At 40.3% G+C, this 15,369-nt stretch overlaps 1 protein-coding gene across 1 annotated transcript in view; it reads right to left on the bottom strand.

The window, feature by feature from the left end:
* Positions 1–501: 501 nt before the first annotated feature.
* LOC141133281 (intercellular adhesion molecule 1-like) overlaps positions 502–15,369 on the bottom strand; it is a 109,868-nt gene continuing 95,000 nt past the window's right edge. Inside the window, exon 8 of the mRNA XM_073622555.1 lies at positions 502–11,868. Coding sequence (XP_073478656.1) covers positions 11,696–11,868 — 173 coding nt within the window. The 3' untranslated portion in view covers positions 502–11,695. The remainder of the gene's footprint in view (positions 11,869–15,369) is intronic.

The raw sequence follows: 15,369 nt of genomic DNA, 5'->3' as shown, positions 1-15,369 counted from the left end.
TTTCTGCATGTACTGGAACGCAGTAAAACACATAAAAAATGCACTGGAATGCACTGGAACGCATCAAAAATGCACTGGACCCCAGTACAGTGGAGAAAAAAAAAAAAACAGGAAAAAAGAAGTAAAAAAGCATCTGGAAATGCATATAAAATGCACTGGAACGCGCCAAAAACGTTCATGCAGGAACGCATCCAGAACGAATCTGGAGTGCGTTTTTGTGGTGTAAACCACCCCTTATTTTTATGCGGTTCCTTCTGTATTTGTTATTATCAGCACTTGCTGTATAGTTTTTTCCCTTTCCTACCACAAGAAATGCCTGGAAAGTCTTCCCATATAACCAAAGCAATGGCTCTACCCACTGGTGAATATAAATACTACAGCCTGAAATTTTAATATTACTGTAAGTACAAAAAAATAAAATAATAATTTCAATAAATGTCTGTCTGCTGGGTTTTTAAAGGGCACGTGTGCATTAATTAGAAAAAAAAAAGACAGACACTCTTAAGAAAAAAACTAAATCTTTAATAGCAAACGCCATAACATAAACATATATTAACATACAGACATGTAATTCAACCACCTTAAAGGCAATAAAACAGTAGCTGAAATGGGCATAAATCGGAAGACAAAAGTTGTCTTTAAACCTTCCCATGGTTATATTTTTTTCTCCCAGGGATTTTTACAGTACCAATCAATACATATGCCAATTATTGTAAAATCCTCCCATAGTTACCTAAGACAGTACAATTTGATCATAGTAGGTTCCTGTAAATAAAAAAAAATTTTTTTTTTTTTTTTTTTTTTTTATCAGCCTGTTAGGCTCATTCTGCCATTACCGTGACACCTGAATGTCCCACAATCCTGCAAGACACACTAAATCATATATTCAGTCATGTTGGACAACTCTAAGGGATCTATTTATAATACAAAACATGCTGTTTGAATACCTAATGCATTCTCACAGCTGTCAAGAATAATTGCTGTAATATCTGGAAAGGATTTATTCCTATGATCATCAGCTCCACCTAGTGGCCATAATGCTAAGTTTTCCTGATTGCGGTGTTACAGAAGAAAATGACATTATAGCCACTAAATCAGAGCTGATGATCATAGGAAATAAACAGCCTTTACAAATAATACTGTGATTATTTGTGTGTTGCTTGAGACACGCACATAGCAATTTTTCTCGATAAATAGACCCCTAAGTAACGAAACACATGTTCTCATTGATAACATGAAAAAAGTGGAGGCCCACCCACTATTTACATGTCAAATTAGAATCATCTGTGTCCCATTGGGGAGATTTCCCTTCACTTCCTGTCCCATACTCAAAAACAAAGTGAAAGAAAATCCATTCAAAGTGAAGAAATCCCTGGTTTTCATCTGCGTCACCAGAGCTAGTGCCCCATTGGACGATTTCTTTATTCCTGTTCTGGTGACAACCCAAAATGTAAGAGTTTTCTTTCATTTTCAATGATAATAGTAATCAGGACACTTAGAGAGGATTTCTCCCTAAAGGGGGCACAGACAGCAATAAACACCTGACAGGTGTTCTAATCCCTCTCCACTCTATCCAAAACTAATGTAGTGCTACCCCCATAGGAGCTGCTAAATAAATGCCCAGAATTCTTGTTCCCAGTAATTGCCCTGCAGCCAGGCACACAATTCCGATCACTCTTCAGACTCATTACCCATACCTCCCAACTTTCTGAGATGGGAACGAGGGACACCTATCATCAAAAGTATGTAGGCATAGGACACACCCCTTGCCATGCCCCCTTAAAGGAGAATTGTACAAAAACAAGTGCTTTTTTTACCACTACTATTCCATGATATTAGCTTATAGAATTTACAAATGCAGCAATTTAGAGATTAGATGAAAGGTTTAACACTGTGAAACACTTTTTGATAGATAAAAAGTGCATTTTATATACAACTATATAGATCAGACCTAAATGAGGGACATATGAGGAGGAAAGAGGGACAGAGGGATGTTGCTCCAAATCAGGGACAGTTGGGATCTATGTCATTACCCAATCTAGGGGAATGCTTTTTCTGGATCCTTTAATGAAAATTTGAACTTGGATAGGTAGTGGGTAATTGTTGGATACTCTAATAACCCTTATGCCTCGTACACACGATCGGACTTTCCGCCAACAAAACCGTGGAATTTTGTCTGAAGGGTGTTGGCTCAAACTTGTCTTGCATACACACGGTCGTAGTGACGTGCTAGATGTACTACGTGGTTTTCCAGCTCTTTAGCGCCACCCTTTGGACTCCTTCTGCTAATTTCGTGTTAGTAGAAGTTTGGTGAGTGTTGATTCGCTCTTTTCTTTTTGCGTTTTTCATTTAGCGCTTTTCATTTAGCACTTTTCGTTTCGCGCTTTTCAGTTCGTTTCTGAAAGGCCGTTCGTCAACAAGACATGTTGCTGAATCGGAGGAGCTAACCTGTTATTTATTATTGACCTTGGAGTTATGGCTTTGACATTATTTTTTTGGTTGAATAATGATTTGATTTGGTATATTTTCTATATTATTGGATGCATAAAATGCACTTTTTGGTTATGTTCTATTGGCAGATAGCATGTCTGATTTTATTTGTTTTCTTTTTTTTAATGCACAATAAAAAAATTGTGGAGAATAATACTTGGCTATGTGTTTTACTTCAAATGACAGTTTGGGAGTAGGCAGTTACATTTTAAAAAATACAATGTAAAATTGACAAGGGACACCAACATAGTTGTATGTTTGATCTTAAAAACTACGGGATAATGGTGTTGTGGTAACTTGCCCAAATAATAATAAAAAAAAAAAAAAAAAAAAACATAATAATATTATTCTTGATATCACTAGAAAAAAAAGCCTTTTGAAAATTAGTTTGCAATAACTCCATCAGTATCACCAGCAAAGCAGCTTCATTATTATCCCCTTAAAGAGAATTGTGCGCTGCATTTCGAGATTTCATAATTTGCCATGTCACAAATGTTAATTCTCCATTACGAACGCTAGTTTACAAGACCGACCGATTCTGCTTCCGAGCATGCGTGTTTGTACTTTGGACTTTTGTCCCACGGACTTGTGTACACACAAATCCGACACACATTTGTTGGCGGAAAATTTGAAAACCTGCCATCCAACATTTGTTGGCGGAAAGTCCGACAACAATTGTCCGATGGAGCGTACACACGGTCGTATTTTCCGCCAACAGCCTGACATCCAACATTTCCCATCGGAAAATCCGATCGTGTGTACGAAGCTTTAGTAACAATTTGAGGGCACTGAACTTTCTCCTTTAGAACCATGAGCCAAGTCCTTGCATAAGTAAATTATGGATTGGACTTTGAAGTAGCAAAGTGAGAAGATTAATCTTCCTCTTGGACATCCGAGCAAAGTCCTTTCACTAAGAGTTAAACAGACTGATCTCTTTAGGACACCAGTCACAATGTCCCCGTTAAACACAGTGTCAGGAAAGACGAAATGTGCCCAGATCTGCAAACTCGCACAGGAATCAGATCGCATTGGAGTGAACACCCCATGCGATCCGATTTCGCATCGCACGGACAACACATATGATTTGCACTGCAGTGCGGTGCGACTCACATGCGATCTCGCACCAGGCAGCAGTGTGAACCGGCCCTCAGGCCTGATTCATACCTCTGCAGGTTGCAGTTTGCATAATTGCAGGCGCATTTTGTGTTTTTCAATACATGCTTTTGATCCATTGAAGTCTATGGAACCAAAAACCAGAAAAAAGTCCCTGGCCCTTTCCATAAAACACACAGATGTAAACTACATCCATAGGAACCCATGTTATATGGATTGTAGTGTGTTTCTACAAAACTGAAAATGCACTAAAAAATGCATAGGTGGGAATCAGGCCTAAAAAATACATAGTTAAGCCACGTTCTTAGCACCCCCAATCGCTCCTCCTTAAGCTGCAAAGACAGACAAGGGTGTTTAAACACCACGGGTGCAAGGCAAAACTATCACTCCTGTCATGTTCAATAGGGAATAAGCCCACAGAACACTACACATTCATGTAAAAGGGCACGCTGCAAACACCTGGATGCATTGGTGCGGCAATTACAAAGTTAAAACAGGTGTCGAAGAGGCGTCACATTGCCTCCTCACCTTCTGTAAAAACCCTCTGAAAAGTGATCCAAATACAAATTACTATTCAGAGGCACAGCAGTTTAGAGCAGTTTAGTGCCCCATGGCACTGATAGCATGCTTTTCTTCCGCATTGAAGCATTACTGTCACACAGTAAGCATGGAGCACTGCATTACTACACTTCATTAGTGCAATAAATAAATACTTAAAGTGGAACTAAAGGTAAATCATTTTCTTTTTATTATGAATAGAGTAGGGGTGCATACCTCCCAACATTTTGAGATGGGAATGAGGGACACCTACTATCAAATGTATGTAGGCATAGGACACGCCCCCCTGCCACACCCTCTTAAAGGAGAATTAACCCAAAAAAAGGTTAATTAAATCCACAAGTGCTTTTTTTATCACTACTATTCCTTCATATTGTTTTTTTAAATGTACAAATGCAGCAATTTAGAAATTGGATGAAAGGTTTAGCACTGGGAAACACTTTTTGAAAAAATAAAAAGTGCATTTTATATACTATATAGATCAGACCAAAATGAGGGACAAATGAGAAGGAAAGAGGGACAGAGGGACATTGCTCCAAATCAGGGACAGTCCCTGGAAATCAGGGACATTTGGGAGCTATAGGGGAGGGTTATAACCCCCTGTCAGTATTTTTTTGCCATCTGTGTCCCATTGGGGAGATTTCCATTCATCTCCTTTCCCATACCCACAACAGGAAGTGAGAGGAAATCCCTCCAAAGTGAGGAAATCTCTGGTTGTCACCAGAACTAGTGTCCCCATTGACAGGTGTCCTAATCCCTGTCCACTCTATCCAAAATGCTAAAAATAGTTTTGCCTTTAGTTACACTTTAAGTGACAGTAGAAAGATTTTTCAGGTGGACAACATCTACTGTACTGGAAACCCGTGTACTCAGTTCAGTAGGGTTGCAACCTCATCCGTTTAAGGCCCCTTTCACACGAGGCGGGCTCCGTTTCTACGGAGCCCGCCTCGGTCCGCCGGCTCAGCGGGAGATCAGTCCGTTGATCTCCGCTGAGCCGGCGGATGACAGGTCCCTCTCTGCTCACTGAGCGGGGAGGGGCTTGTCAGGCGCCGCTGCCGCCTATGGAGGGATCGGACGAAAACGGACAGCGTGTCCGTTTTCGTCAGATCTCACCCGATCCGATCCGCCGGCGACGGATCTGGACGTAGAGCCATACGTCTGCTTTTAGCGGATCGGACGGGGTCGGATGTCAGCGGACATGTCTCCGCTGACATCCGACGCTCCATAGACTAACATGGATCGCCCGTTCAGGTCCGCCGTCAAAACTGACAGGCGGACCTGAACGGTCCGATCGTGTGAAAGGGGCCTAAAACCGAACACATATTAATTACACAGGTTCTGTGGATGATTAGAGTGGTAATTAAACTCACTTGGTGCCTTATCTGCATTAAATTAGCCTCAGAACCTGTGTAATCCATATGTGTTTGGGTTTAAGGCTCCATTCAAACTAGCGCGTTTTTTGATGCATTTTGCAGACATGCATGGGAATTTTTTAACATGGGTTCCTATGGAACATGTTCACATCAATGCCTTTTTGTATTTCTGCGTTTTTGGAAAGGGTTGGGGACTTTTTTTCATGCAAAAAGCAGCGTTTTGCATGTAATGGAATTCAATGGACAAGCATCAAAAACGCAAGTGCACCGTTTTTGCAGCATTTTTGCAGCGTTTTTGATGCTTTTTTGATGCGTTTTTGCCGTGACTGTATACAGTAAAAAAAAAAAAAACTGTAAAAAAAAAAAAACGCAAAACGCGGCAAAAACGCGACAAAAACGCTGCTCAAAAATGTGGCAAGCATGAAAAAAAAACTCCAAAAACGCTCAAAAGCAACATGCATAGGTGTGAATCGAGCCTTAAGGGATGAGGTGGCAACTCTACAGTTCAATGAAGTGTGAATGTGCACATTCACCAGCACTTTGGCGTCACCACTGAAGTGTGGGACAGATATGGAATAAGAATGTATCAAGAGAAGACAGAAACTCTTCCTGCAAACTTGTTCCAGGTGAGCAGCTCTCTAGGTAGAGAAGGTTTCTATGACATCTGACCATCCAAGAGGTGTCATTAACTTTTAAGTGACATTCCCGACAGTTCGCATAGGGCAGTGTGACCTGCTGCCGGGAGACATGCCATTAGAGTTGCCACCTCATTCCTTTAAAACTGAACACATATTGATTACACAGGTTCTGTGGATGATTAGAGTGGTAATTAAATCCACTTGGTGTCTTATCTGCATTAAATTAGCCTCAGAACCTGTGTAATTCATATTTGTTCGGGTTTAAAGGGATAAGGTGGCAACCCTACATGCAATCCGGGAACCCGCAGTGGATATGCAGGGATCCAGCCCTGAATGCCCCCCCCAAACCGCAAGTTTAAACAAACAGTAAAGTGGAAGAAAAGCATGCAATCAGTGTGATGGGGTTCCCCCTGTGTCTGTAATTATCAGCACTTGCTGTACAGTTTAGTGGCAGCCCTTCCCTAAAACAAGCAATGCCTGGAAACACTTCTAATATAACCAAAGCAATGGCTCCATCCACTGGTGAATATGAATACTAGATCTTAACATTTTGATATTAGTATAAGTGCAAAAAGAAAAAACAATTTCTGAATAAATGGCTGTCTGCTGGATTTTTAAAGGGCAAATGTTCATTAATCTTCAAAAAACATGTTTAATAAAAAAACTAAATCTTTACTAGCAAAAGCTGCTAAATAGAAACATATTACCATTTACAAACACGTATTTCATCTATATTAATACCAATAAAACAATTGTTAAACAGGCATTAAACAGAAGATAAAAGTTGTCTTACATTCCTTCCAGGGTTATACGATTTTCTCCCAGGGATCATTGTACCAACTAATACATATGCCAATTATCATAAAATTCTCCCACGATTGCCTAAGACAGTATGATTTGATCATAGGTTCATGTAAAGTGTGCAATAAAATTTGCATTTCTTTTTATCAGCCTGTGAGGCTCAATCTGCTGCTGCTTTGACATCAGAGTCCCCTGCAATCCCCCAAGACACACCAAATCGGATGTTCAGTCATGTTGAACAACACCAAGGGGTCTAATTAATAAAAAAAAATGCTGTGCATATACTGTAGCTCATGCATTCTAACAGCCATCATAAATATTCACTGTAATGTCTCTGATTTATTCCTTTGTTGGCAGCTCCACCTAGTGGCCATAATGCAGCATTTTCCTGATTGAGGTATTGCATGAAAATATCACATTATGATGACTAGATGGACAATCATAGGAAATAAATCTATTAGACACAATTATTATTCATGATGCCTGTGTGAATGCATTAGGCATAATGATCTAATGATCGACTTCTCTCGAACTGGACTGTTGTAAAATGTATGTTCTGATGCCGCACTGATCAGTGTATTCTGGCAGTGGAGTAGTCCCTGCGGGGGAGGATTCCTCCATCCACCTCGCTTGAGTGCATGGAGCAATTCATTTGGTCCCCCATGATCCATGAATGGCCAGCGATAGGCTTTAAAAACAATGCAACAGTCACAAAGAACATCCAAAAGTCCGGCTCATACACAATGTGCTAATAGCATCTAATGTCACCAGTGCTTGCTTCAAACTATTGTTTGCTACTAAGTATTCATCAGGGGCTAGCAATGTGATGTTCGAAACATTATTTAGAAATAAATTACAGTATTTGAATATAATCAGTCCATAGACAGATGCCTGCCCTCTCATGACAGCAGCAACCTAAAGAGGAAAAAAACACAAAAATATCTAACCCTATAATCAACTATAATAAATACACATGAGCATTATAAATTCATACACTAAAAAACAATACTAAGCGATATTAAAGCAAATACCAGATACAAATTATTTATTAGTAATAAAAGAGCTGATATCTACATATATATATTCTGACCTCCAGGAACTACCATTATTAACTGATAAATGCATAGCCTCTCTAATTTAGTCTTATCCCATCCTCACCTGTTCCATCCTAGTTGATCAATACCTTTATTCCTTAGATCGCTAGTTTCTTTATTGTGTAATTTAGAAAAATGCAATAGGAGGTGATTAATGTATAACTCTTACTTAACCACTTCAGCCCCGGAAGATTTGGCTGCTCAATGACCAGGCCATTTTTTGCGATACAGCACTGCGTCGCTTTAACTGACAATTGCGCGGTCGTGCGGCGCTGTACCCAAACAATATTGACGTCCGTTCTTTCCCACAAATAGACCTTTCTTTTGGTGGTATTTAATCACCTCTGAGGTTTTTATTTTTGCGCTATAAACAGAAGAAGTCCGACAATTTTGAAAAAAACACAATATCTTTTACTTTTCGCTATAATAAATATCCCAAATTTTTTCTTCTGTTTAGGGCAATATGTATTCTTCTACAAATTTTTGGTAAAAAAAGCATATATTGATTGGTTTTCGCAAAAGTTATAGTGTCTACAAAATAGGGGATAGATTTATGGCATTTTTATTAATATTGTTTTTTATAGTAATGGCGGTGATCAGCGATTTTTATCGGGACTGCAATATTGCGGCGGACACATCAGACACTTTTGACACATTTTTGGGACCAGTGAAAATTATACCCCTATCAGTGCTATAAAAATGCTGTACTGTATAAAGGTCACTGGCAGGGAAGGGGTTAACACTAGAGGGCGATCAAGGTGTTAATTGTGTTCCCTATGTGTGTGTTCTAACTGTGGGGGGAGTGGGACTGACTAGGAAGAGACAGAGATTGGTGTTAATACATAGTATGAACACACGATCAGTCTCCTCTCTCCTGAGAGAACCGGGCACTCGCTCACATGCCCCCTAGTGGCCAAAAGGCGAAGCGACGTAAGGTAACGTCGTTTTGCCCAGGGGAGCCAACCTGCCGCAGTACAACTGCGGCGGCTGGTCGGGAAGGGGTTAAAGTGATTGTAAAGTCTTGGTGTTTTTTTTTCTATAAAAATAACAAACATGTTATACTTACCTGCGTGTGCAGTGGGTTTGCACAGAGCAGCCCAGATCCTCCTTTTCTTGTGTCCATTCATACACAGAGCTGCAGTTTGGCCCCGCCCCCACTCTCTCCTGATTGGCTAACTGACTTTGACAGCAGCGGAAGCCAATGGCGCCACTACGGTGTCTCAGCCAATCCAGTAGGGAGAGTCCCGGACAACTGAGACACTTGTGGAACTGGCTGGACAGAGATGGGTTCCTGTAAGTATTAGGGGGGTTGAGGGGGGTTGCCGCACACAGAAGTCTTTTTATCTTAATGCATAGAATGCATTATGATAAAAAGACTTTCTGACTTTACAACCCCTTTAATATTCCATATATGTTGTGGATGGCCTTGTATGTTGGGCTTAGTATTCTGAGTTTTATATGATGGGGTAAAGGAAGCCAGTGAAGGGATTGGCAGAGAGGGGCAGCAGTCACAGATCGGTTAGTAAGGTGTATTAGTCTGGCAGCAGCATTCATGATAGCCCATGTAGAGGTAGGCCAGCGAGGAGAAAATGTGAATGATTCCGCGCGAAGGAAATAAATGTTGACCAAAAAAAACAAAAAAGAACTGCTGCCTCTACTAATTACTACCACTAGGTGGAGTATATGATTGAAAAGTAATTAAAGTAGATATGGCGCCGTTCTGTATCCGTGTTTTTTTTTTTTTTTTTTTTAGAAAAGATTACCAGACCATAACCTCAGCCATATTAAAATCATGTCAGTTGTTGCCTTAGCATCCGGGGGAAATCCACAAGTTAAGTGATGGGGCCATAAGGACCTCAAAAGAAGCGCATAATGATACTGATTGTTGGAATATCATAGGTAGACGTTTCCAAAAATCCTACCCAATCCTAGTGGATAATGTTTATCCCCATACAAAATGATAGAGACATAGTGGTATTTCCTGTGTCCAGAAATCTACAGTATATAGATATATATCCTCCTGAGGGAAGAATATTGTCCAAGGAGCTTCTAATACCAGCCACTGCTCCCCAGCTGAAATTTCTGGCAAATCTTACTCCATAGTTCAGAAGCAGTTGCAGCCATTCCTGTGTAAACTGAGAAGTGTCTCAACATAGCTCAGAAGCTTCAGCAAGAAATACAATGTAACAGCATTATTGTTACATTGTATTTACTACATTTAATTCATGTGCAGATGCTCCTGAAGAAACAGCACGTTTGGCCGTTCCATCAGAGCGCATGCGCCGATGACATCATAAGCGCAGTATACAGTAAATATCTCCTAAACGGCGCACGTTTAGGAGATATTTAGAGTACCTATAGGTAAGCCTTATTCCAGGCTTAACTATAGGTTCAAAGTATACAGGAGGGTATACAACAGTGGTGGCCACTCCATAAGGGGTGCGGCACCCCCATCCATGCGTCCGGCCCCCTAATCTACATGCAGGGTGTTGGAAGCATGGATTTCAATGTGGGGTGTTTTTTTTTTTTTTTTTAAGCACGTGATTAGAGCCAGAAGCTCTAATAGGCTTCAAAAAAGGGTGGGCTCCGGGCACAGAGCACTGCGCCCTGATCCTACCCAGTTGTGTGATAATAGCAAAAGAATTCGCTATTCTTCCTCATACTCCTCCCGGTCAATCTGGAAACCGCTATTGGCCAGGGAGTCTCAGGACTCCCTGGCCAATCGTCGTCCGCGTCTCTCTCGCGTGGGGGGGTATTGTTTGACCGCCGCCCCCCTCCCCCCCCCAAATAGTGAGCACCAGCCACCACTGGTACCTCTTTAATGCAGCCCTTTAGTAGAAAAGATTTGGGGAGTCCCCCAGGAGGGTCGCATATAGGCATGTGCCTTATTGACTATTTAAAAGTAATCAAAATCTATACAAAAAGAACTTTTTCAGCTATCCGAATTTGTTAAAATCCATAACATGTCCTAATAGGAAGACAATCACAGCATAAGACTGAAAACTATAGGATACAGGATCCTCTATACACAGGTTCCATTCCCAGATTTTAGGAGCCCTCAAAGAGGGGCAGCTTATTCGACTCTGTAGAATTGGTGCAGCAATGGTTTATACCGAACAAAAAAAAAACTGTACAAAAAGAACTGTTGAAGCTTTCTAGGATTTTTAAAGTCCATGTGATGTGCTGATAGGAAGAAGATGGCAGCATACAACTGAAAGGTATAGGATACAGGATTCTCTATACACAAGCTACACACCCAGATTTCGGGAGCCCTCAAAGGGAGACTTGTTTGAAATTTTACCTTGTACATTAGAATGGGTACAGCAAAGGGTTACGCCAAACAGACGCTATTAAAAATTTGTACAAAATCATTTTCAAGGATCCAAAAAGTCCATATGAAATCCTAAAAGGAAGAAGGTGACAGCATACAACTGTAATATATAGGATACGGGACGCTCAATAGACACCCAGAGTGTTCAAACATGGACATGTCACAAGCTTTTTTGCCTGATGCTTTTCATACATGACAATTTTTCTTTGATGGTATGTATAAGGATATGTGTTGGGCATCAGAGTTCAGCTTGACTACACATTCCTAAAGTCAAAGTAAAATAAAGGAACACAACACCTAGGCTGTGTTTATTTCTGGCATAGGAATCTCCCCACTGTTACAGTTTTGTTCCACAGGATAAAACCCTTTTTTGTCTCTTTGATGATAAAAGTAGCAGATGACTCCTATTATGATAGCTACCAAAATTGCTCCTCCAACAAACCCAAGAATAATCAAAGATGTAGTGTTATCTGTAAAGAAAACAGCAAAAAAAAATTAATACTAAATTTTAATATTTAATATTTGTACATAAAAGTATAAAATGCACCCAAATTCCAAATGGCAAACCATAGTATATTTTACATTTTGAATGATTGATATGTAATGTTTTATATATTGCCATGCTTGCGCTAATGATTAAAGCTGAGGTCCAAGCAAACAGCTAAGTACATGCTTGAAATACAAATGTACTGTTTACTAAACTTTCTTATGACACCACTTTCGTAGTCAGTAGTGATGACCCGAATATACCTGGTTTGGCCAAAATTACTAGGTGCTAAATGGAACTCCACTGAAGTCAATAGAAACTGAATGTAAAAAAAAACAGTAATGGACATTTTCTATGCGAATATGCAAGATATTGTCAAACAATGGCATACAAGATTGGGTGCTGGCCTGGGGGACATGCACCAAAAAAAATTATTATTATACAGGATTTATATAGTGCCAACAGTTTACACAGCCCTTTACAATAAAAGGGGGACTGTACAATTACAATACAGTACAATACAGAAGGAATAGGAGGGCCCTGCTCATGGAGCTTCATGGCTGCAAAGGATGATCTGATGGAGGGTACTCCAGTACTGTTCTTAGGTGGAGGTGGGGTAGGCTTCCCTGAATAGGTGAGTTTTGAAGGATCGCCTGAAGGCGGACATACTAGGGCAGGGAGTTCCAGAGGATGGGAAAAGCTCTGGAGAAGTCCTGTAGCCAAGCATAGGAGGAGTTAATAAGGGAGCTAGAGAGCAGGAGGTCCTGGAAGGAGCGGAGAGGACGATTTGGGCGACATCTTCACTTAAGGTTGGTGATGTAGCTGGGGGTGATGTTGTGGATGGCCTTGTATGTTGGGCTTAGTATTCTGAGTTTTATACAATGGGGTAAAGGAAGCCAGTGAAGGGATTGGCAGGGAGGGGCAGTAAGGTGTAATAGTCTGGCAGCAGCATTCATGATAGCCCATGTAGAAAGGCCAGCGAGGAGAGAAAATGTGAATGATTCCGTGCAAAGGAAATAAATGTTGACCAAAAAAAAAACAAAAAAGAATTGCTGCCTCTACTAATTACTACTACTAGGTGGAGTATATGATTGAAAAGTAATTAAAGTAGATATGGCGCCGTTCTGTATCCGTGTTTGAAAAATAAATTAATTGGTGAATATACAGGTGTTAGTGCAATTGCCGTGTGTACTACATAACTTTACAGTGTCCTATTGACCAAAAGAAATAAACATATAATATTAATATATTATTAAGCAAATATTCACAAAATAAATGTCTCTGTGCTGGTGTACTAAACCAATAAATCCTCTGCAGAAAATTTTCTTTTCTACAAACTATTAAATGATTCCATTTGTGATTTAAAGTGCTTCTGTGCAAAAAACTTTATGACAACATTTTTTGAAAATTAAAAATATAAAATTAAAAATAATACAAATATATGTGCAGTCCCAAATTTTAAATGTTCAACATTAAGGTGCTTCTGTGCTGGTGAAAGACAATATTATTCATTTTGCAAAGGTGATCACAGCATACATGTCTTATCTGTGCTCTTATTGTGGCTGCACTCACCGGAACTTCCCTCCTCCTCTTGGGGTATGGAGCATTCACAGTATCTGCCACTGTGCAGCAATCTGAAGGCTGGATATTCCCCGGTGTGTTAATAGTTTCCACTCTTGTCCCAAATGTCATATAAGGTATAGGAGAAAAGGATTCCAATAGTGTGATATTGTTTTAACTGATTTATTACTTAAAATCAAAAAAAGGGTACTCACTTTCAGTGAAAGACAAAAAAGCAAGACCGGTGACCGGAAGTGATGCAAAAGTGTGTGCTGCACAGTGGCAGATACTGTGAATGCTCCATACCCCAAGGGGGGGGGGGATTCTGGTGAGTGCAGCCACAATAAGAGCACGGATAAGACATGTATGCTGTGATCACCTTTGCAAAATGAATAATATTGTCTTTCACCAGCACAGAAGCACCTTAATTTTGAACATTTAAAATTTGGGACTGCACATATATTTGTATTATTTTTAATTTTTTATTTTATATTTTTAATTTTCAAAAAATGTTGTCATAAAGTTTTTTGCACAGAAGCACTTTAAATCACAAATGGAATCATTTAATAGTTTGTAGAAAAGAAAATTTTCTGCAGAGGACTTATTGGTTTAGTACACCAGCACAGAGACATTTATTTTGTGTATATCAGCTTAATAATATATTAATATTATATGTTTATTTCTTTTGGTCAATAGGACACTGTAAAGTTATGTAGTACACACGGCAATTGCACTAACACCTGTATATTCACCAATTAATTTATTTTTCAAACACAGATACAGAACGGTGCCATATCTACTTGAATTTCTTTTCCAGCGAGGAGAGAGTTGCAGTAGTCAAGGCGAGAAATAACCAAGGATTGAATAAGTTGTTTTGCGGTGTCGTTAGTCAGGAAGGGGTGAATTCTGGAAATGTTGCCGAGGTTAAGGCGGCAGGATTTAGCCAGTGATTGGATGTGAGGACTGTAGGAGAGGTCAGAGTCTAGGATTATATCCAGCACCTTAGCATGTGTGCGTCTTACCAATGGTTGTTGATCTCAATGGTAAAGTCATGGAAAGGGGATCAGGGAGGAGGAAATATTAAGGCCCCTTTCACACTGGAGCGGTTTGCAGGTGTTATTGCGCTAAAAATAGCGCCTGCAAACCGACCCAAAACTGCCTCTACTGTTTCTTCGGTGTGAAAGCCCGAGGGCTTTCACACTGAAGCGGTGTGCTGGCAGGAGAAAAAAAAACCTCCTGCAAACTGCATCTTTGGAGCGGTGAAGGAGCGGTGTATTCACCGCTCCTAAACCGCTCCTGCCCATTGTAATCAATGGGGCAGCGCGGCTATACCGCGGCTATACCGCAGCTATAGCGGCGCTATGTGAGCGGTTTTAACCCTTTTTGGGCTGCCAGCGGGGGTTAAAACCGCACCGCTAGCGGCCGAATACCGCCGCAAAAACAACGTAAAAAAAAGGCGCTAAAAATAGCGCTGTTTTACCGCCGACGCCCCCACCGCCCCAGTGTGAAAGGGGCCTAAAGCTCAGTCCAAGAAAGGTGGGTGTTGCAATTTTTTTATGTTACACTGTATTTGCACAGAGGTTTTTCAAATGCAAAATGTTGGGAAAAAATATAGGTTAATATTAACAAACAATGTTAACAAAATGCACAATATAAAAGATGATGTTGCACTGAGTAAATACAGTAGATATCTAACATGTTACACTTTAAAATTGTGTACGCCTGTGGAATGACGACAAAGTATGATACTTAAAGTTCTCCGTAGGCGACCATTTTGAAGCCTTTACAGGTTACCAGTTTAGAGCTACACAAGAGGTCTAGTGCTAGAATTATGGCTCTCGCTATAACATTCATGGTGATGCCTCACATGTGTGGTGTAAACACAGTTTACATATGTATGCGGGAACTACGTATGCATTCGTCT

The sequence above is a fragment of the Aquarana catesbeiana genome, linkage group LG03, assembly GCF_042186555.1.
Source record: "Aquarana catesbeiana isolate 2022-GZ linkage group LG03, ASM4218655v1, whole genome shotgun sequence".
NCBI lineage: Eukaryota > Metazoa > Chordata > Amphibia > Anura > Ranidae > Aquarana > Aquarana catesbeiana.
Note: the sequence above shows the minus strand (reverse complement) of the source record. Positions and strands in the feature narration are given on the sequence as shown.